Raw genomic sequence first — 23,127 nt, 5'->3', positions numbered from 1 at the left:
GCTGCCCTGCCAGCAGAGGCTGGGAGTGCACAAGAAACTGGGGGGGGACACAGCAAGGACAGTTGACCCAAACAAGCCAAAGGGGTATTCCATACCATATGATGCCATGCCCAGTATATAAACTGCAGGAGTTGGCTGGGGGGCACCATGGCTCAGGGATTGGCTGAGCATTGGTCAGTGGGTGGTGAGCAGTTGTATTGTGCATCACTTGGTTTTGTATATTCTATTATTGTTGTTGTTGTTATTATTATTATCCCTTCCTTTACTGTCCTATTAAACTGTCTTTATCTCAACCCAAGAGTTTTACTTTTTTTTTCCTGATTCTCTCCCCCATCCCACTGTGGGGGGCAGAGTGAGCGAGGGGCTGCATCATGCTTAATTGCTGGCTAGGGTTAAACCACAACACCTGTGTATAGTGATTGTATATTTACAGTTCAGTTTAAATCATTGTATTTAATGCATGTTTTTTTAGAGTTCACGTGTCTGTGTGCATGCACGTGTATGCCATAATATCTTATCAGCTCTACATTTATCTGCAAAGCTAAGCAAAACTAAAATTTCCTCTTGTTATTTCAGTCTGATGTATCTTCACCCCATTTTCCCTCTCAGCATGGAAGACCTCTTTGCTTTATCCTCTGCTCTCAGAAACACCATGGAAAATCTGGTCATGTGGTCTTAGAAAATAATGCTAATTACTGTGTTCAGATTTTCTTTTCCATCACCATTGTAAAAGGTCTTTTATTCGAGAGCCTACATCTGCATTCTGGACCCAGTGGTGGTGTATGAAATAGACTATGCTGAAGGTGGCACATTGTTTTCTGACTTTAATGGAATGTACTTTTTTTATTTTTACAGAGTACCAAGCTGCCATTTTGCACTTAAAGAGGGAACACAAAGAAGAAATTGAAACATTAAAGGTATACTTCTGTAATGATTTTTTTCTTTCCCTGACTCTAGTGCATTTTACAGATTTAAGTAGTGCAAACATATACTTTCCATCAAATGTTAAGAATTTAATTGTTTCCTTCTAAAAGTTATTTTCAGTTGACTGCCAACTCAATTAAAACTAATCTAGTTAAAATCCATACATGCACTCATATATGATGGCAAAAAGCAGTTTTACATGTTTCCCCTTTGTAGTTTTGCTTATTGTTGTGCTCTTAAATTCTTCCCTCTAACTCAGCAGTGCAGTACTTTTACATTTGCTTATTATATTAAGGCACTGGCATTTACCTACTCACTCTTTCTCAGTGAAACATACTTCTGTAGAAGCAGTTTTCTATAATTTTAGACTGAAAATAAGCATGGTAGTTCCATTTGTGAGAGTCTCAAAATTTTGTATTGAACACTCTTTATTGATGCCTGGTTTTGTAAGTGTAAACTTGACCAACTGTCTAATTGTCAAAATCAGAAATAATGAAGTTTAATGTTAGAACTCACTTTCCCTTGGCATGATTGACTCTGCTAAGAAAAGTGAAATATTACAAGGAAGTGTTTTTATCATAAAAGCAGGAACTTAAATGGCACTATAACTTAATTTGTTGAGCAGTCCTAGTTTAAAGAAAAAATAACAGCATCTTTCTTTTCTCGCCAATTGTGATATATTCTTAAGCATAGCTACACTGTGTTCTAATACAGTTCCGTATGCTAAATACTTAGTATACAAGTCATCAAGTACAAAACATTCCGTATTTTCTTTGTCATCATTAAGGTAAATAGAATGGAAAAAAACAAATTTACTAACACAGGGAGTCAGATAATCCAATGTATTGATACAGCGACTGTGTCATTAGGCAGATCACATATAGCAATCATCAGGCTAGTACAAGTACAGTATTTGTATTGTGCAGAGTTTTTATATCTCTGTGTCTGCACAAAGGCCAGGGCATAATGGACGTAAAACCTATGAAGTTGAGAAAGCTCAGTGAGGTCTTTAAGTAGACAGGGCTGGAGCAATGGTAGCAGCTTGTGGAGTATACAGGACAGTGAAAGAGTCTCTGTTGTGTGCAGCATCTCTTAAAATTCAGCACAGGGAAAGGAAAGGTAGCACTAAAGTAAATACAACAGTAATGTATAGTAAATATTATTAATTAGAACTCTTACAAAGAATAGCATAACTCTCCCACACAAGAACAGTAGATGCATTTATTCATTTTGAGAGGATATTTCAGAGAATACATAGCCTCAGTGAGAGAGAAAAATGTGTTTGTGCATCTCCAGCAACCCTGGAAACAGTAGGGGCAGAGGAGTCAGGTACTGGCATGAAAAATCACACATCTCCAATTTCATCTTTCATTAAAAGAATGTTCGTCTTGCAGATTTTGTTTCCTATAAGAGTATGTCTGAAAGACACTGGAGGAAAAGTAGATTCATTTATTTGCTGCTCATAACTTTGAATGATACACACATTCTCTTTTAAATCAGATTATTATGTTTTATCTGGATTATTTGAGTTTTCCTCAAATATCATCACGTCTTAATGATTAATTGTGTTTATATGTTACCTTGTTTAGTAGTAAGGAAAATTGTGAGTGGGTTGTTTCCAGAAAAGTGAAATTGTGATGTAACTTTCAGGACCATAAAATCTCACCATTTTATATATGTGTGTAAATATAATTAGAAATGAGCTAAAATGCAAATATTTTTTGTCCATTATTAGTAGAAGACTTATGCACTCTTTGCAGCAATGTCCTACAGATCATGTTTTCTTGTATTGCATGCATTTGACATTTTCATGGTTGGTACCGTTTTGTCTTAAACTATGTAGTTCCAAAAGCAAACCAGAAAAAGTGATAGAATGTTTCATAAGCCTTTTAGGTAATGGCAGTGAAGTGTAAGATCTATATCATGATGATCAGAAAAATAATTGATTCAGGAAAATAATACTTACGTTTATTGTATGCAAGACATAATTCAACCAATATTTTTTTTATTTCTATTTTGAAGTTACTCATAAGTTACTGGAGACCTTGCACAGAGTTATGTTTATAAGTTTCTAAGACTAATGATTCCTGAGATATAATGTGATTTTTCATTTTAAAATATTGAAGGACATAAAAACTTCCTATACCAAAGGCCAGTTGAAGCAAGTATCTTGTCTCCAGCATTGACCAGCAGTGGGTGCTTAGAAAACACATGTAAGAAATACAGAGTGTAAGGGTAATGCCTTCTTTCTGTATGGTGCTTTTTGTTTTGATTTGGCTTTTTTTGGCAAGTAAGTGTCTTCTTTGTCTCTTCCTTGTTGCTTCTACTACCACTGCCTTCATACCCCTTCCTTAACAGTGTGCTGCTTGATTTTTGGACCTCAGCCCAACCTGGTGTAAGGCATCAGGTTCATAGAAGACACATAGTGACTAAATTACTGAGAAATGTTGCCCTAGTATACCATTTCCAGCAATTAGGGTTTTAAGGGTTTCCTGAAACAGAGTCTGCACACAGTACTGATGAATATATATATAGTACTGATGAATAAATTGTAGAAATACGTGCTTCTGTGACTTCTGAATGCTATACCATCTGAGTAGTGTTCCTGTTCTTTCTCTTTATGTACTTGACAATGAATTCCTTGTACTAGAACGTGACCCATCATAGATGCATCCCTTTTGTTTGTACAGTTGTTTTGGAGCTCTTTATTTCTCTGGAACATGTAGAATGCCATATGAAAATTTCTATGTAGTGCCAGACTAATAATCTAAACAACATTTAGGCTGAAAATACTGAATTCCTATATTCTTAATATGTCCTGTGTGCAAAGAAGGTCAAGACTAAGTTACTCATTTTGTGAAGAGAATGTTGAATCTTACTGCAGCATGTTATTTTTTATAGTGGATGAAATTTGAGTCAGATGCTGCTACATGGTCCTGCTGCTTTGGTAAAACTACTAAAGTTTTAGTAGTTTTCTAAATGAAAGGGTGTAATTTCAAACTTTTTTCTCCCTTTTTTTATAGCCTGTCTACTTTTAAGAGGTTCCTTCTGCTGCATCCTTGAAGTTCCAGCATTTTAAAGAACAAAATTTTTTTTTCTCCGTATCTCTGTTGTTAGCCTTTATTATTTTGTCTTTAATTTCAAAGGAATTTTTCCTGGGTTTTGTGATTAATTTAAAAAATACTGCTTTTCCCAGAAATCATTTCAGTCTGCAATATTTAAATATAACAGCAAAGGGACATGATTTTTGTTCATTGTTTATGTTACCAGCATTTGCACTGGTAAAAATGGAATGCATTAGAGAAGGCCAGACATTGTCTGTATACTCTCTTTCTTGTGGCTTTTCATTATTTGAAGGAAGGGAAAGATGTATTTTAAGATAAAAAAATATGAACTACTACATACATATGGAACTTTATATTATAAAATTTCATATGGGAACATATAGAGAAGTAAAATTGTTTTGTGATTTAATGTAATACCTTGTTGCATTTTATTCTTTAACGGTATAACAGAAAAATATGGTGGTGGATCCCAACTATTGGAAATGCTTGGGTTAAATGTGATTTTCTACTATGCACTGAAGGAACTTACAGACAGAGATTTCTCTACCACCAGCTCTTTTGCAAACTGTTCCAAATCTCGTATCTTGTATTTATGAAGAAGGTTGATCATAATTCCTTTTCTGAAAAAGATTAGGAGTGAGACCTTTATTCTTTGTTATTCTTAAAATGGCTAGAAAATTCTTAACCATCTATTGAGCTAATGAGCTGTTCAGGCTTTTCAGCCCCGGAAGGTATGTGTAGGGGAAAGTTCTCAAAAAACTATTAAACTGTCCTCTGAAGGTGAAAACAAGCAAAGTTATTCAGAATCTGTCCCTTGAAACCTGTATATAGTGGCTTATAAGGGAGAGACCTGTTTACTCTTTAGCAATAGAAAGCATCCTATACTTCTGTACTGTTTCTGTTGGAAGTTATTTTTTTCTTTGACTATGTGAATGAAATTCCTAATGGATTTTTATCCTATAAGATTTGTTACTGCTATGTTCTTTTCCTATAAACTTCATATGGAATACCCAGAGTACAACCAGAGCTTTACCCATACCACCAGTTTGAAAAGGTTGGTGCTGATTCTGTAGACAGTTGAAGTTGCAGCAAACATAGCAGTCTTGAAGGATGTAGAACAATCACTGGATAGGAAGGATGAATGACAGTATTGTGTTTATTTTATATTGCCATCTTTATGTTATCACAGTAACTTGAAGCTTTGTTCCTTTTTTTGATGTCACTTGAAATCAATTCTAGTCATGTAGCGTGCATATTAATTAAATTAAGATTACAACATTTATTACACCAAGTCAATTATTGATGGATCTGTACCATATCATATTGCATAATAATCAGAATAACTCATAACTTCTCTTAATGGGTTCATTAATGTACATAATTCAACTGAATCCTCCACATGAAGATAATCTTTAGAAAGGGTAATATAGTAGAGATAAATACTTATTTTTTACCCATTTACCTTTAACTACATTTATTAGTTGCTGTGTTCAAAGCATTTCTTGAATTTTTCACCTAATATTTACAAAAAGTGAATGATTGATTTTTGAGACATTAAACTATTTCTATTCTCCACTGTTGAATTTTTTACCTTTCCTGCTTCTGCCGCTAGATGTCAGCTAAGTCTTTCAGAAGAAGTTCCCAAAGCCTGTCACAGCTTCTCTATATGTGTGCAAATTTCATACTTCCTTCTAAACTCTGAGAATATGTGTGGTGGTAACATTCTGCCCACTATTTGTGGGTCTGGCACAGTCTTAGTTTTAGGTCAGAAGTTAGCTTGCACATTATGGAACTAGAATTGAAGTTGCTCAATAGATAAGTAGTAGCTGTTATCACCTTAAGAGTATTTTTCCCTACAGAACCAGGTCTACAGTATCTAATAACTAAGTAGATGAGAATGACTTAACATTAAATCAAAATACTGTAAATGGACTACTGACTTCTGAGAGGAAGGAATTAACTTGAAGGCAATATTCTGATTGCAGTACTTAATCCAACACATAGCTGCACAAGGGTGCAGCACACCTTTTTTTTTTCTGTAAGTTCAGTTGATACAATGAGTAACAATGTTAAGTTTTTTCCCTAATTTCTTCTTCCTTCCTTTAGCACAAGGGTACCAAATATCCCTTCATCTTCAGTTACACAAAGTTTGATACTGCTTTCGGAAGGTGGAATCAAAGTTCTAAGCTGGCCTGTAACACTGTACCCTATACATGGATCTTTCTCTCTGATACAGGTTATTAGGCTTCCACCAACTCACTACATGTTTTACATGTTCCCAAACTGAGAATAATAGTGTCTTTAGCCATTAATCACAGGTTTTTATGATAATATTCCTGTATATTATATGATGCACATTATGTAATATACTCTATAAGAAATAATAATAGATATTTGATCACAATAAAATATAAACTATAGGTAGCTTGTAAATTATACCATAAATATTATATAATAAAATAATATTTCTACATCTCTTGAAGTATCTTACTGCAAATTTTAGAAGGAAGTGCCTGTAGTTGCATCTAACACAGTTATGAATGTATTATTGAAACTTAAGAAATCGTGAACGGTGATGCAGTTGGTGTATAACTGCCTGTGACATTATGAAAGAGCAGGCTGGCCTCATTTAGAGAAGAATGTATGATGGGGTGTCCATAGTGACCTTTATGGTCTCCTTAGTAACGTTTGCATTTTTGCGAAGGTTTCAAGAGCTGAAATGTAGAAGTGGGTAGAAAGTAATTTCCTTTTCACAGAAGATTTTGGTTAACTTCGAAAACAATTTCATATCATAAATGGAGATTAAAGACCAGTGCCTCAAAGTACCACAGAAAAAGGTTGAAAAATGTGGAAGAAAAAGGAATGTGAAAGGGAAAGTCATAGGACCAGCCAAAATTGTATGATAATTAAAAGATTATTCATTTTTATTTTGTACTGAGACCACAAAGGCATAAGAACATTTTCTCAGTAACTGAGTGAAGTAATAAAGCTTTACTTACGTGATGACCTTTTCATTCTTTTGCAAATCTGTTTTTACATCTCCCTTTGTCTTTTCACTTTCCCATTTGTTTTCCCTCACAGTCGGTGTGCTTCCATTTGTGAATGCTTCCATTGCTCTGTAATTATGAGAATAATAAAAGGTGCTGCTTCTCCCTGCTACATTTTGAAATTTGTAATTCAACTGTGGGAGGCAATGGTGAATAGTGTTGAAAGCTGTTACATGCCAGAATGCCTATCAAAAAAACTCTCATAGAGTCACCTCTTACAGAGGTGAATGATTTCACTTTTATTTTGACAATCTAAAATGTCATTTACTTACATGTAAAAGTGAAATTTCATTTTAGCTCAGAAAGAATATCAGAAATTAGATGGCTTAACACCAAATAAAAGAATTTTAAAATACTTGAAGTCGTCTAAATCTTCTCTTTTGTAGATAGTCTATTACAACAAAGTGGAAATTTTTTTTAACAGATTCAACTGAAATACTGAAATATTTCTGACCTGGATGGTCTTAGGTAGGGATCTTTATCATTCCTTTCTGGAAAAAAGAATTTTTTTAATTTATTTTTTTTCCCTTCAGTTTTCTGTGTGCATATGTGAATTCTTGCATAGGATAGGGATTTCACAATTTGCGAGAAGTCACTATGTTTTGAAATCTACTATTAAAATATGGAGGCCAATGACAAATAGTGTTGAAAGCTTTGATACACCATAGTACTTAACAATATTTAAGAAGTGGATAATATGCTGACTTTTGGTAATAAAATTTTGCTTCAGGATGCTGAGATTGTTGTTTTTAACCTTTACAAGAGGAAATGCATCCATTAAGTGGCTAGCTGCTTTGTGTGTTCTTTGCTGGATTTTCATGTCCCAGCATGCACTTACAGAAGAAAATCTGTATCATGTATGCTTCTGTCTGGTGAAGTGGAATTGCAGCTCAAAGGAGCAGCCAAGGTCAGCAAGGGTTTATTAGTCAGTCTTTCCTAATGAGCTGTTCAGACTTTTCAGCATTTCCATGTGGTGTTACTGATGAAGGTCTCCCAGCTTGTGGTTAATTATTGATACTGCTCTTGCCTAACTTGAAATGTTTCAGGTTTTTGTGCTTAGCTGCTAAATATATGGCTTCACCACTGTGTGTGTACTGTGTGTCTTTATGAATCTTCTTGACTACTTTGTCTTCGTGAAGGAATTCTCCCTGTTCAGTGTGGAGCCTCTCTGCAGTGCAAGACAGTGAAAATGCAAAGATTGAGAAAAGCATAAAAAATCCGAGAAAGAAGAGACTGAAATCCTATGAAATTGTATTAAAATATCAATTTTGGTACTCCTAAGGCTCCCAGACAATGGGAGCAAGATTATCTTTAAGGTATGTATTTCCTGAAATAGAAAAATCCCAGCAAGAGTAAAATCACCCTGTAATGTAAAATTTGCACAGCCAGTGCTGGAGAAGGTGGAATAGCAGACTAGGGAATGATAGCAAAGGACAAAAGCAATAAAACAGTAACTTTATACAGGGTGCATACAATCACACAAAGAGCTAGCAAGAAGTGCTTTAACCTCTTTGGAACCACTTGTTGACAATTGCATCTGCATTCAGAAAGGAAGCTTGGAATGATTCTTCATGGTGTATGAAGATATTCCCCAGTTTAGTGCTTAATCGTGTTTTAAAACTTGCACATTATAATTCCTATGTTCGTGTCATACTCTGTAGTAAAATTCTTGAAGTTCTAAGTATCTCTGCTGTGCTCTGATGCTTGTTAAGCAAAATTCTCCCCCTTTCCCTCCATTGACTTCCTATTTTCCATATTTTTGATGCAATAGGTGCTTTTCATCCTTATTTTCCTTTAATCACATGTTTACATTGTGATTGTTTTCCTATCAGATAACTTGAATATCCAGGAAGACTCTTTTCTTTCCTTGTGTTGGTTTTTTTTTCACTGCTACTTGCCACATCTTATATTGCAACTTTATTATTTTCATCAATACAATTTCACTGTAAGAACTGGGAATGTTTAGACTTCATGTCAGCTGCAGAATGCTGTTAATTCCACATGTTGATCCGAGGATTCTCCTGTTTATTTAAGAAGTTACCACAGACCATATTCTGTATATTGAATACAGTGAAAATCTCTTTAACTCTGTTTCAGCACATGGACACGGACATGGTATTATATAGTTAAAATATGCATAGAGATCAACAAGATAATTTATAGCCTTAAAACTTCAGCAAGACTGAGCTCATGCTCAAATTTAGACATATTGCAAAACACTCTACTTAATGAGGGCTAAAATGAAACTCATCTAAAAAAATTCATCATAAACCCCTGCATTTTTCATAGTTTGTGAAAGTTAATTTATTCCATCACCTTGAGTAAATATGTTATGCACTCAGGAGAATAAAATGGAACACATACTGTGAACATGATGACATTGTATTTTGACAGATTTGGAAGACCACTGTAACATAGGAAACAATTGTCTACAAGAGAAATGGAGTGAAATGTGATCATGGGAATATAAAAGCCACTAAAAATTAAGTAGTATCAATGTTATCTTACTGTTTTGATTTTGGAAACATGTACCCCATGCCTCCTTGCCAAAATTACCTGCTTTTTGAAATTTACTACACCAGATGTTTGTTTGAATCTAATAATTGTAAGCCATTTCTCTGAATGAAATACACAGTTTTCTGTGGTTTAAAAATTCTGGGTCTAATATTCCTCTTTTTAGAACAGGGACAAATTTGGCAAGGATGAACATTTTGCTGCTAGAGGGAAAATCTGTCTGAAATTGGAAGTTAAAACTTTTGAAACAAACTTTTTTCTCATACTCAGTAAAGACTTTAGATTTTAGCAGCTTCTGACTTTGCAAATCTAGTGCTTATGGTATCTATTGCATCTTCTGGGGCTGACCAGATTTTTAATGTGCCATTTCCACAAAGCCTCTGAAGATACCAAAGCCACCAAAATTGTTATAGAATAACCCTGGAGCAAAACTAAGTTTCACTGATTAATGGGTGCCACAAGTTACTCTTGGTTAGGTGGAGATCAGCCTTCCAAGGATGCTTTGAAACTGAAAGCTAGAAGTCTGTCTCCTGACCCCCTTTTTGATGATGAGGCAATGTAAAAGAAAAGCCACGGGGATTTGAAGCGGGCTACAAGAGCTGGTAAGATGTATGGGGATGCAAGAGGTGAAGCTTTAGGTAGAAAATGGTGAGTAGAGATACCAAGATGGAGGGGGAAAGAAGTAGTCTGGAAGTTAAAGCAGAAAACTGTAGGAGATAGATTGCAGAGACTTGGATCTGGGCATCACCATACAGGTTTTGCTTATAAGTGGACAATTTCCCCCAGGATATGAATCCTAGAATGAATGCACTCTATTCAGTATTTGATTTTATTTTTATTGGTCAGTGAGTAATACTCTCCCTTGTTTATTAATCAAAATGTGATCTGAATATAGGTAGTTTCATTATGGATTTGCCAGTGTCAGTCCAGTTTTCCAGTTTTAATTTGTCAGGATTTTTCATACGTATAAATTGATTTTACAATATGTATTCAGATAGGCATGTATTATTACTATTATTCATATTTTATGCACAGAGACCTCAGGTATTTTATTGGGATGCTTATGTTTGCATATATGTTCATATCACAGTTAATTTTTAACTTACCTTGCAACTATAAATTGGATCCCAGAATCTCAAGATAGTTGGTTAGAAGATAAGGTGTATCATTGGTTAACACTTGAGAAACACTGACTAAAATGACTTGTGACTCATCTGGCAGGAACTTTGCAGTTTGAGCAAGTATAGAATCTGCTTTTCCAGGTCAGCATTATCATGCCTTTACTATAATACTGTTGTGTCTCTTCCTGAGGTTTCATGCTTTGTTCATTATATACCTTTCAACTTCAGCACACATAATGCAGAACTCTTAAGAGTTTACAGTTTTTTCATAATACAGTTTTTAATTATTGTCTGAAATAACTCCCATGATGTTCACTGAATGAGATAGTGGTTTTGTTGAAGAGAAAGTTTCTACGTAGCTGCACTACATGGAAATATTGATAAAGAGGGAGAAAATTAGGGTTGCTCTGGCAATGACACTTGTAGTTTTCCCTTTTGAGTAATTGACCAAGGTTGTTTTTTTAACAGATTTTTGTGGGGGCAATATTTTCTTCAAATTCCATAATGGGAATGTCTAGAATAATGTGACTATGCATAATTAACATGCAGTATACGTTAGTTTAAAGTAGGTATGACTTTTACACAATTATAGAGTCATTTCCATAATTGATGTTATACTTCTGTTTATCCAGGTAGAATCTTTGAGTTCATAAGCTGTATCTTAAATAAGTGTATTGGTATCTGTATCTGCTAAGTGTCGCATAAACATCTCTACAGTGTTAAAAAGAAGACTAGTTACAAACACAGCATTAGGTTTTCTTGTGAATGTTACCTGATCGGTGAATATTTAAAGACTGTCTTCTGTTTTTACCACTAAAGTTTATGACAGCATCTGCAGGATTGGAAGCTTCCTAGGTAGAAGTCAAGGAAGATAACCTTGTGTGTGTAGGGTCTCCTCATATACTTTGCCTTGACAAAAATATCTGCAGTTTAAATTTTCTCTTTAATCATTGTAATTGAGGCAAGTACTATGTTGTCAATATGAAAAAATCTTTTCTATAATGAAGTTGTGAGGAAAGGAATAGATTTTTTTTTTTGTCCTTCTGTAAAAAGTGTGTAACTTAATGAAAACTTGTTTTCTGAATGTGAAGCTGAATGTGAAATTAACCTCTGCCTTCATTTCCTTTGCTATAGAGAAAGAGGTAGTATTTTTTGTAGTATAATATATTTTATGTTGAAGGAAGGACTGTTTCACCAAGAAATCCATTTGTTTTAACATGTTGAGGTCCCTCTCTATAACATGAGGAATGTGATAATTGTGAGCACCAGAGAATTACTCTTTTAGTTGACTATGTTCCTTAAAGTAAAATCAAACCTCTGTTGTTATTGTGATATCTGGTGTAAAAAAAGGCCCCAGAAAATTATTTTCCCTCCATAGCTAGAAAGTGAATGGCTTGCTACACCTCAAAATCTTTTAGTTATTTTCATTGCACGTGTGAACTCTCTATATATTGGTGGAGAGGCTAATCATCTCCTCCAGTGTACGTATTCTTAGAATTTTTAGACAAAAATGATGTTCATACAGAATGGAAATCTTCAGTTTCTAGAAGCGTAGAGTTACTTTTATTTTATTTTCATAGCAAACTCATAGCACTATTTGGCTGAATATTTCCTATTGAAAAGTAGTATTCATTGTTGCCTGTAATGCTTCTATGGATATATAACTTTATCTTTCCATACTGTTTTCCATGTGCTGTACTTATAGTGCTTTTTGCTTCAACTTTTGCTTCAGTCAAATCATTGGTTGCAACATAGCAGAATGTGATATATATCATTACTTTCCTGTGTAGTTACAAAGCTTTGTTATAATGGCTTAATCTTGGAGTCTGGTTGCCAAAGAAATTAGTTCTTTATACTGTGAAGCAATGTTGACAGTAAACTCTCCTTTCCTCTCCACCCCCCTCCCCAAAAGAAAAGGAAGAAAAGGGAAGAAAAACAAGGTTGCATTACAATTCTGGCAACATCAGCCACACTAATAAAATCAAATTCAATGTTGTTTTACGACTTTGAATTTATGTGACTGCACAGGATCAAAGGATTTGTATCCCACTGGACTGCAAGGTCTATAGTTCATGGCAAAAAAACTCATCAAAAAGAACATTTTAGTAGTAAGGCTTTTCATTTTAATCAGCCACAGTAATAAAAAAGCTGTTAGGTGTCCAAAAACATTCTTCCAAGATCAGAGACAACTTGGTCTCTGCTACAATCAGTTTTCTTATTGGATCCATACTGCCTCTGTAGTTTTTGTCACTGAAACTTCATCTTCAACTCATTTTCAGCTATTTTGCATTGTTTTCAGCTATTTTTTGCATTGTTTTCACATTTTACATGCCAAATAGTTATATATATCAGTAAAAGTAATGATTCATAGAATTTCCCTGGCAAATGAGAAATACTGTAACTTCTTTAAAGTAAATTGTCATCAAAACAAGTGATTAACTAAAATAGAATTTTAAATATGGGTCTGTATTTTTATATATTGTATTTTAAAATATTGGAATAGCAGTAATTTTTTTTTCCTTGGATATAATCTTTTGAACACCACCACAAAGCATAGGGGTTAGTATTTTTGTATCTATACAGACATAGTGCTGTCCTGAGACTAAGGTAGCAGCTGCAAGTGAGAAACAGAATGGGGAACTAACTACAGTGTTTGTGATAGGAAAGGCCATTGTTATCATGTTTGGATTCTGCATGTTAATTGTTCATGGTCCTAGTTCAACAAAAGTTTGAAATTAATTTTTAACATATGGTGTGGTTTTATTCTCTGATTAGCTTGGCCTCAGAGAAGTTGTATGCCATATATCATTTACATTTATTGATGTGTTGCATGCTGAATTGCCTCATTCCATTCTGCAGAATTTAAATCTTTAGCAGAGTTTAACAATATATAGAGATAATACCAATGAAATTGTCCATGAAAATATCAGTTTTCCTGGAAATTTACAGGTAGGTCTCAATTTAGCTGGCTACCCCTTTTTAACAAACTGTGTAAGATTTATTTTTCCTAGCATAAGCTAGCTTACATTTAGGAAGAATCAACATAGGGTCACTTTCTGCAAGGATCGCTCCCTTTCTGCATAGCATGACACACACCGGATGTTACACGGTCTCTTGTAGCTGCTGTACGCGACTTACTTGCAAAATTCTAGTGGGTGCGGTATTCCCTTCTCACTGCTATTTGAGATACATGCAGGCTTATATTGGGTTTTGTCAATTGAATATTTTCGTGGTTTAATTCTTTTAAAAAGCATTCGTCAAATGAACAGAAACTTTAGTATTTGTGGGAATTTTATAAGTTACCTACCAAACATACATAAAATGCTAACTTACCTACTGTTAATATTTATTTAGTTATTTATTTATAACCTGAAATTCACATGTTCAAGCACATGTTGTTAACAGTTGACTTTATTAAGTAATATTTAGTCTAGTTTTTTAGAGGTACTATCATTTATTTCAAGGGATGACATTGCTTAGCAAATATGCCTGTGCCAAGAAGTTAGTGAATCCAAGGCATTAATAATTTTCTGCCTGATATATATATCAGATTCAAGAAGGATTTAGACTCCAGTGAGATTTCTCTGTAGGCACAGAGATGCCACAGTAGATTCCCATCACTTACCAGGTGCTAAAGTTGACATAATAGGATCTATAAATGTGGTGTATGCTGTGGAGTACAATGAACATTATTAGAGATATTTTTCCCTATATTGGAATTCATAATGTTTGCAGGATTTTGAGAGATTACCAAGAAATTTCAAGGACACATCAAGGGTTCTATCTGGGTATTTGATTAGAAGTTATGGAGAAGGAGGGGGATTTACTCTTAAAAAGAGGGTTCATCTGAGTAAAGTTATATGTAAATAGGACAGCTGTAGAAAAGCAAGGACTAGAGATGACCTGTTGTGAGCTATGTATTTTATAACAAAATTCTCCAAGTGAGTTAATTTGTGTAATCTAAAATGGTTGGATGGTAGTTATTAACAGGGAAAGGACTGCGGGGAGGATATGTATATATGCAGGAAACAAAACCTAGATGAATGTATTTTTACAGAAACATTTACAGAGCAGACACAAAGCCATCAGGATGAGGAGAGCAAACTTTAAGGCAACCTGGAAATCACTCTGAGGAGCATGGAAAAGAGGACAGAACATTAAGAGAGAATCGAGGTCTACAAACAGCTGGAATAGGAAATGCTGAAGCTTAGAAAAATATAGGACTGTGTGCGGTCCGTAATGCAAGAGGTGGTTTGTATCTTGTATGGAATAGTCCCCCGAAATACATGGTCCTGGTCAGAATACAGCTACAGAGTCTTTGTGTTGTAGATCTGCTTTGCAAGGCTATTCATACTCTTCCTATAGTGACAAAATGGAGGTGCGTTTATTACCTTTATACTTAGGTGGTCACTGAAAGCTTAGCACTCATGTGAAAGAATGATCTGATTCAATTCCCACTCCCACTATATTCCATTGTCAGCAGACTTACTTAATAAGTTGCAGTTGTGTATTTCTTTTTATTTTTTTAAACTTATGGTACATATTTATTAAAAAAAAAAACAACAAAAAAACCAACAACAAAAAAACCCCCAAACTAACATCTATTTCTTATTTATTGTCTTTGTAGAGCCACTAGATTCAATATGTACAAATGCACTGGCCAAAAGCTTGCAAATGTTTTGACAGGCACTTCTTGCTGGAGACCGGCACACAGGCTTTGCAATTGGAAGGATGATAGCCTGGTTATTATTGATTCTGGGTCCTGGAAAATGGTAAAGAGGAGGAAGAGAAGACAGAAAGTATATATAAAGAATCAAATGCTAACAAATGGGATTTAATTTAGGACAAGAATAATTTTATAGTAATATAATAAAAGTGAAGGGTGACAACAAGCCTACAATGAATATAGACATTTCAGTGACACATTTCCCATGTGGGAATGTAGTATACAGTTGAATATGCATAGAAGATGAAATAGGAAAGACAAAGAAAAAAACAGCACTGGGAATTGCTAGGAAATTAGTTCAGGAAGCAAAGCAAATGGGTAATATGACTGACATACTATACAGAGGGAGTAGAGTGAAGAGTAGCTGAAGATGTTAATAAATGTTACCTAATTTTGTATGCGGAACTGAGTCTATAGAAAAGAAGTATTCAGAATGTGTTATAAATGCAAACTAATTCTGAAACGCCGTGAAAAAATGTTACTGGCTACATCAAGAATCGTTTTGACTGAAACTGGAACAATGAATTGGAAGAATATTAGAAACACATAAGCATACAAGAAAATCTAAGAATATGTTATATACTCACTATAAAAATGCCATGCTTGATTTGAATGTTTTTGCAGCAGAGAGAGTAGATATTACTATATTAACACTTCCAGTTTCTCATTAATTTTCTGTATTCTGAGAAGTGCATTTTGCTGGTTTTGAAGTTTTTCTAACAAAGAATAAGAAAATACCAGAAATAACAGCAGACAGTACAAAGCAGTGCATTTCTCAAAGATCATTTTACCTTAAGTTGCCTTTAAATACCTACTTGTATGGAGTGTATTACTTTCTCATACATTCATTCAGTTGTTCATATACCTGTTTGGGTTTTTTTGAAGTTCATCTTGGTTAGATAGTTTTTCTTCCAGACAGGACAAGGAAAAAGATGAAATGAAGTGTATCACACCAATTATTTCAGTACAATCAAAAAGGTGAGAGAGGGAAGGAGTAGTAAAAGTTCTTTACCATCTCCTTGCCTTTATACTAGTCTAGAAATACAAGGTTTTATTTTACTTTGTATCTGTCTGAATTGGTGGCATAGGAAGGAGAAATTAATGAATGAATTCAAATATCCAGGTTGATGGCATTACTTGGTTCTTTATGGTAGGTAATTCATATGACTTGAGCAGTTATACTGACAATCCTTTTATTACAGTAGTCACACCTTCAGATAGTATAAATATGAGTCTTATAAAGGCTGGATGTGTTAACTGCATCAAGCTTTCTGTCTTCTGTTATGCTTTCTGTAACAACTTCCTTACGCTCACAATAATATGCATTTTATAATGAAACAGAGCTTTTAACAGCTTCACTCGTTATATGAATATGCATTGTTCAAATATAGCAATCAATCTGTTAAGTATGGCTAGAAAATTAAGTAGGTAGGGAAGTTATTATGGAAGATGCCTTCTGAGCCACTGTAAATGTGTGACTGATATACTCAAATGCCAATTATTATAATTCTTAATATAGGATATACAATTTGATCATCTAGGTTTCCTTTTCATAAATAGAGATGTTTACTATCCTATTTTAAATAGTTAAGCTATTAAAAATCTGCTTTGGGCTTTGGATTTTTAATGATATTTGGCATGTCAAAATGCAATTTAATTACAGTGTTGAATAATTTTGCAACTTAGTTGTTGGAAGAATAATATCTTTTTTTTTTTTTAATGTGTAATAAAATAGCTACATGCTTAGTGTCTATTTATAGGTTTTACTTAAGTGTAGTAACCTGAGATTGAGGGCCTTTTCATAACATATCCTTGTAGAAATGGTAATTGTTCGAAGAATCACAAATCAATCTTTACAAATAATTGCAGGAGTTGTTAAATCAGAACTTGTATTTCAAAACATATCAAACATGATATATATTTTCACAGTAAATATTATCAAACTTGAAGTGAACTAATGCTTAAAATGCTATGTGAATTTTAAGCAGTCTGTAGTCCTATATATAAGTAATTATGCACATGATTTTTTTTTTTTAAAAAGCTGTATGTTGCAGTGTAACTGGGTATATTTTAATGATGTGCTATACCGATAATTTTGTACTCCAAAATTACTGACTATAAGGCTGTATTTCTTTATCAACTACCCAAATGCCAGTAATTGGTAAATAATTAAATATTCAGAAATATATAGAAAAACAGTGTTCTGTATACCCACTGTTGTCAAATTTCCTCTCAACTACTTTTGCTACATTTCCCATATAAAACTATGTATTTCATATTTTTAAATTAGAAGGAGATTTGGGCTCTGTATACATAGCCTGTACAAATATTTAGAGTTCTGGGAATGTTTGAGAATGGTCAGTCATTTAGCTTACATTTTGCTATGAGGTGTAAATATAATCCTTAATGTGTATCCTTGAAAACGGTGATATACCATATGTAACTGATTATATTTCTTGAGGTATTTTTTAGAGAGGAATTTTGATTTTTATGTAAATTGGCACAGTTTTAATATTTTTTCATTGAGAAATCCTTTGCTGAATCTCTGATTGTTGTTAAAATTTAAAACAAATGTATGTTTTTTCAAGGACAGAGATTTAATAAAAAAGGGATTTTTTTTTTTGTCAACACAATACAAGAATAAAAAGTGTGAGCTCTTCCAAAAACTGAAGATGAAATTACTTAGAATGAACAAAACCAAAAAGTCAGAGTCTGTCTGTGAAAAATTTGTTTTTCCTCTCTTTTCTATGCACAGTACTTTGATGGCCAAAATATTATTAAGAAAAAAAAAAAGCTGTAAAGTCTATACAAATATTTTTCATCAGCAACTGAATAATTTTTATCTTTTTTTCTTTTTCTTTTCTCTTTTGTTTTTGATCTCCCTTTCTCCCCGCATCATGTCATGTCATGTGTCCTCCCTCCCCCCGCCAAGCATTTCTACTTCTAGAAACCATACCCTTAGATATTTTGTGTCTTCTTTGTTTCCATTTTTTTTCATTTTCACGGCTTGGCATAAGTAACTAATTAGATGTAACAGTCAGTGTAGAAATTCAGAGAAGGGGATAAAATTGAGCTCACTTTCTCTCTACTATGTTGTTTTTCCAGGCTAATTAGAGTAAAAACAAGTAAAAGTGTGTGTTTCTCAGTTAAAGAAGAGATCTGTCTCTGATATACATAGAACAGCTTTGTTCATTAAAGACGTGCCATTTTTACACAGTTGCTTTTTAGAGTAGAATTGCACTGTAAACACTAGGGAAAAAATACGCATTAACAGTGAAGCATTAACTTGCTAGTTTCAAAGCAAGAGTTCTGCATATTGCTTGCTCTAAACAGTGTTTTTTACTGTCTTACTGTTACACTTCTCAAGATTTTTTTTAAACATTTATGGTGCAAATAAGTCTTGACGAATAACAAGCCAGCAACTGATTTTTGAATGTAGATTGCTGTAGAGATTTATGGTTTCCTCATATTCAAACATCCAAGTTGTTCTAAAACTTTCATATCAGAGCAATTCTATGTCATGGTTAGAAAGTCTTTGTCCATATAAAATCACATTATATAAAGCAGTAACATAACAAATATACTTGATTCGATTGCATTTAATTGATTATATAGACTATAATTGACTGTATTGACTATTAAATGAGACTGTACTCTTTCTGTCACCTATCAGAGCACAGAGAAAAGCTGTCAAATTGGTATTGAGATTTGTCTGTGTCAATTGATGTTATCGTTTCAAAAACATTTAGACAACCTGTAGGTTACATTCTAAGGACTTAGTCTTTTTCTTTTGTGATTAATTACATACATTACCATCTGAGACTGTAATGGTTAATGGAAGTATGGTACACTGATTCAATTTCTGGGCTTTTTCTTCCTTTGAACAAATGCTTCGTGTTCCTGAGTCTCCTGGGACCAAGGCTGAGCTGTTGGCATTATTTCAGAAAATATATCCTGCCTTTTTTCTCTCTGTTGTGTCAGATCATTTAGCAGTGACTTGCACTGCAGGTGCAAAAAGGAAGTTGCTGGAGTCATACAGCAGAGGGCTGGGTGTAAGGCGACCTTATTTAGTCAGAATCAGAGGTGCAAAAACTCTGAAACCTGTGTTCCAAGCAAGGGCAGATTTGGAAGCAAAACAAGACTTATCAGGGAGAGGGACAGACCAAACTGCCTCTTTATTCAACCTCTTCAAAATGGATATTGGGCGGAAGCAGAGAGCCTATGGAAGAATGGAAAAAGAGGTACATCAGCCAGGAAAGCTAGTTTTAGAGGTCAGAAGAGCATAGGATTAAAATGACAGTTGACAACACTCAAGCTGAATTACATCTTGCAAAGCAAATTTAAGGGTACAGTAGAAGTATTCTTCAGCAATAGAAACAGAAGGAAACTGAGGAAGCAAGGGGAGTGTTACCCAGTAAGGGTGAGCTGGAGACAAAAGGCAATGTAGATCGAACCTAGAAAATTAATACCGAATGAGCTGCCTCAGATTTCAATAGCAGTGATCATGAACACAGGGATGGCTTTTTTCTTAAACTGAACATACACAGAGCTTTTAGTAGCTGAATGGAGCACAACGATTACTTTTTTGCATGTGACATTTCTCTTTATATATTTTAATATGGAGTTGTTGACTCATGATCAGTTTGTGATATGCTGTCCTTCGCAGATCCTTTTCCCATAGAATTGCCGTACTACTGATCAGTCCCTTCAGTGGCTACATACGCTGCAGTCCTCTTTTTTGAATCACAGCATGTATTTTCAGACCATTTGCTTGTCTGATAAAATTATTATTAATTCAGAATTTGAACAGTGTTCTTCAGCATACTAGGATAGCATTGTTTGCATAGTTAATATTGACAATGAATGCAAGAAAGATTGGACTAAGGTAAGGCATTTTTTTTCAGTAGCATATTGCTGTGTGAATTAGGCTTAAGATACTCAGGAGGTACTTTGAAATTTATGATTGAAATCTGATTTCAGCACATTAAGGCTTTTACAGTACATTTATTTATATACTTATATTTTCTTTTGAGCCAGCAATATGAAGAAGAAACAGTAATAAGGTTTTATTGAAACGTACCTGCCTCTAATCTGGTATTTATAACAGTAATCTGGAGAAAATAGATCTCTACTGTCATGGAAATTTAGGCAGCTGTAAGTATCAATTTTGTGTGTGTGTGTACAGGAGAGGGAGCAATATGTGACAAAAACTAGATAATGTCACTGACTGTCATTGACACAATGAGAAGCCAGAGATCCTCTACATGCCAAGGCCTGAGGGCTTAATTTGATATGCTGTCTGAGAGAGTGGATTGATGCTGCAAGAAGTGGAATGGTCAGGGGAGTAGAAAAATGCGTTCCTTGCACTAGTTTGTCAGTTGTTGAATCTACATATACAATCACAATTTCTTACATGAATGTTGTTAAGAAGCAGGCAGCCAAACTTCTAAACAAGTCAGCAGAGTGACAAATGCATTTTTCAAATTAAAAAAATTGTTATCCTGTATATCTAAAACACGCTGATGAACATCTAAATTATTCTTCATAATGTCTTGCTTTCATTTTATACAGAAATCATCAGACATTTTAACTCTGATAGGCTTCCAAATCCTCTACCCTTCCTCAGGAATAAATCATGTTCATTCATGCTGCATAGGATGGCTTTCTAAGCTTTAGTTTCCAGCCTTCTCCCAATATTTTCTGTCCCTCCAGCCTTCTTCCCGCACCTTCCCTCCCTCAGACATCTTGTTTCCTGCTGAATTTTTTTTTCCATTTCATTCTACTTAAAATAGCTCTGACCAAATTATTATATTCTGATGGGAGCCTTTGGTCATTGTTCATCTTAACAGTAGTTCCCAAAGACTCTAGGAGTCTGGTGCATGACGTGCCATGAAAACAGACTCGGTATATTGCCAACATGGTAGTAATAATTGCTGACATGATTTAGTAACAAGGTACTGAATAATTTGAACAGTGTCTATTCAAATCCATCTAGATTTGAATTTAGCTAAAAATTGGTTCTTCCCAGCAGCCACAGGTATTGTTATATAGCCATCATAAACATTTTAAAGGAGTGTTGACAGACCCTGGAAATAAAACTGTTAGCTTTGGTAGACATATCTACACTATAGTGGAAAAACTTTGGTTCCCATTTAGATGAAAATAGTATTTTAACTGGAAAGGTTGTGCACAAGTGCTTCTAACACAAATCTCTATTCAATAAAATGTCTCTGTGTTCACATTATATTTTTAATATTTCAGGATTCTGGTGACAGCGTATAGTATAAAAGTAATTTTGATTATTTCCCACTTGAAATTGTGAGATGGATATAGTTTTATTATATTCCATTTCAGTATGTTAGATTTGTTTACAATAATGTAAAGTATAAAAACATTCCATTGTTCCTATCCTTTGATTCATGAATTGTAAGGAAGAAAAGATTTGCCTGGATATGTACTGTATCACCACTTGCTATAGCAAAATTTAGTGACTTATCTTTATAATAAAAATGCTAACTATAAATTTTATGTATAATGCAATAGAAGAAGGATTCTAAACTAGTACAAATCCCACAAATTCTAACAAACATCCCATTTGTAAAGTCAAGAAATCACCTTGCATAATGAATGGTTGTACTGGCAAAAAGGTTGTGTCAAAATTTATTTTAGTTTCAACTTGGTTTAATTAATTAGTTAATTTTAGTTAATTTATTTTTAGTTTGAGTTGTCCATAGGCTCCTTCAAGATTTGTATATTGAGGTCTAGTGATTATCAGTAAGTATTCTGCAGCCTGAATTCTGAGATTTCATTCTAATAGGCAGTACCATGTAAAAAGTTTTAAGCCACAGACAAGTGAAAATTATAAATTTTTAAAAAATATTTTTAGTTATTGACTTGCTTTCAGGAGTCAAAGGTGCTTAAGTTTAGTATACACTGGTTTTCTTTATTATTTAACACTACATGTTGATAAGGTATCTAACTAGTCCTTAGTGGTATAACAAAGAGAATGTAATAGACTTTATACATATTTGTCATAGTACATGATAGAAAGAGAATGTTTAAATTCTACCTGTGTGGAGTGACTGGATGCTGTTTGATCTCCATTTGATTCATTACAAGATTTTTAGCTCATTTCATCTCTTTTGAAGAAATATTTTTCAGGAAGCAGACCTTTATTAAGAATACGTATGTATTATTTATGTGTATACATATATATAAATAGTACATATTAACATACATATTCTTGAAAATTTTGTTGAAAATACTATCATAGTTAATGTAAACTGAAGAGATTCCAGTATTACTTAATATTTTGGTGAACAAGATTGTTTTGAGATGTAAGGTAATCAAAATAAAAACTTGTTTTATTACTTATTGCTCTTTTATATTGCAGTCACTCAGTTGGAAAATACTGATCTTTTCCGTTGATGAGACGGTCAACACAGATTCCCAATGTGTCATTTTTGTTAAGCCTGCTTTTCTTTTTTGCGCTTAGTAATTTTAGCTTTAATTCTGGTTTATGTTAGTAATTTTATTATTTTTATTAACAAATTAACTTTGAAAATGTGAAAGTTAAAAGCAAGACAAAGCATAAAACTATCGCCTCAAATATAATTTTGAGTTCAAACCAGCAGTTTTATATTGTAAATTAGAGACTGAAGATCTGCAGTTGAAAAGGTATATAATACTAACACAGTTGGCTTTCATGCCCAGTTAAATGTAATAAGTAG

The 23,127-nt window shown here is 33.9% G+C and overlaps 1 protein-coding gene across 1 annotated transcript in view; it reads left to right on the top strand.

The window, feature by feature from the left end:
- The window catches only part of FMN1 (formin 1), a 146,304-nt gene that overhangs the window by 24,352 nt on the left and 98,825 nt on the right, over positions 1 to 23,127 (top strand). Inside the window, exon 3 of the mRNA XM_075030390.1 lies at positions 856 to 917. Within this exon, the coding sequence (XP_074886491.1) occupies positions 856 to 917 (62 nt within the window). The remainder of the gene's footprint in view (positions 1 to 855; positions 918 to 23,127) is intronic.

The sequence above is a fragment of the Buteo buteo genome, chromosome 6 (genome assembly GCF_964188355.1).
Source record: "Buteo buteo chromosome 6, bButBut1.hap1.1, whole genome shotgun sequence".
NCBI lineage: Eukaryota > Metazoa > Chordata > Aves > Accipitriformes > Accipitridae > Buteo > Buteo buteo.
This window is presented reverse-complemented; position numbering and strand designations above follow the sequence as displayed.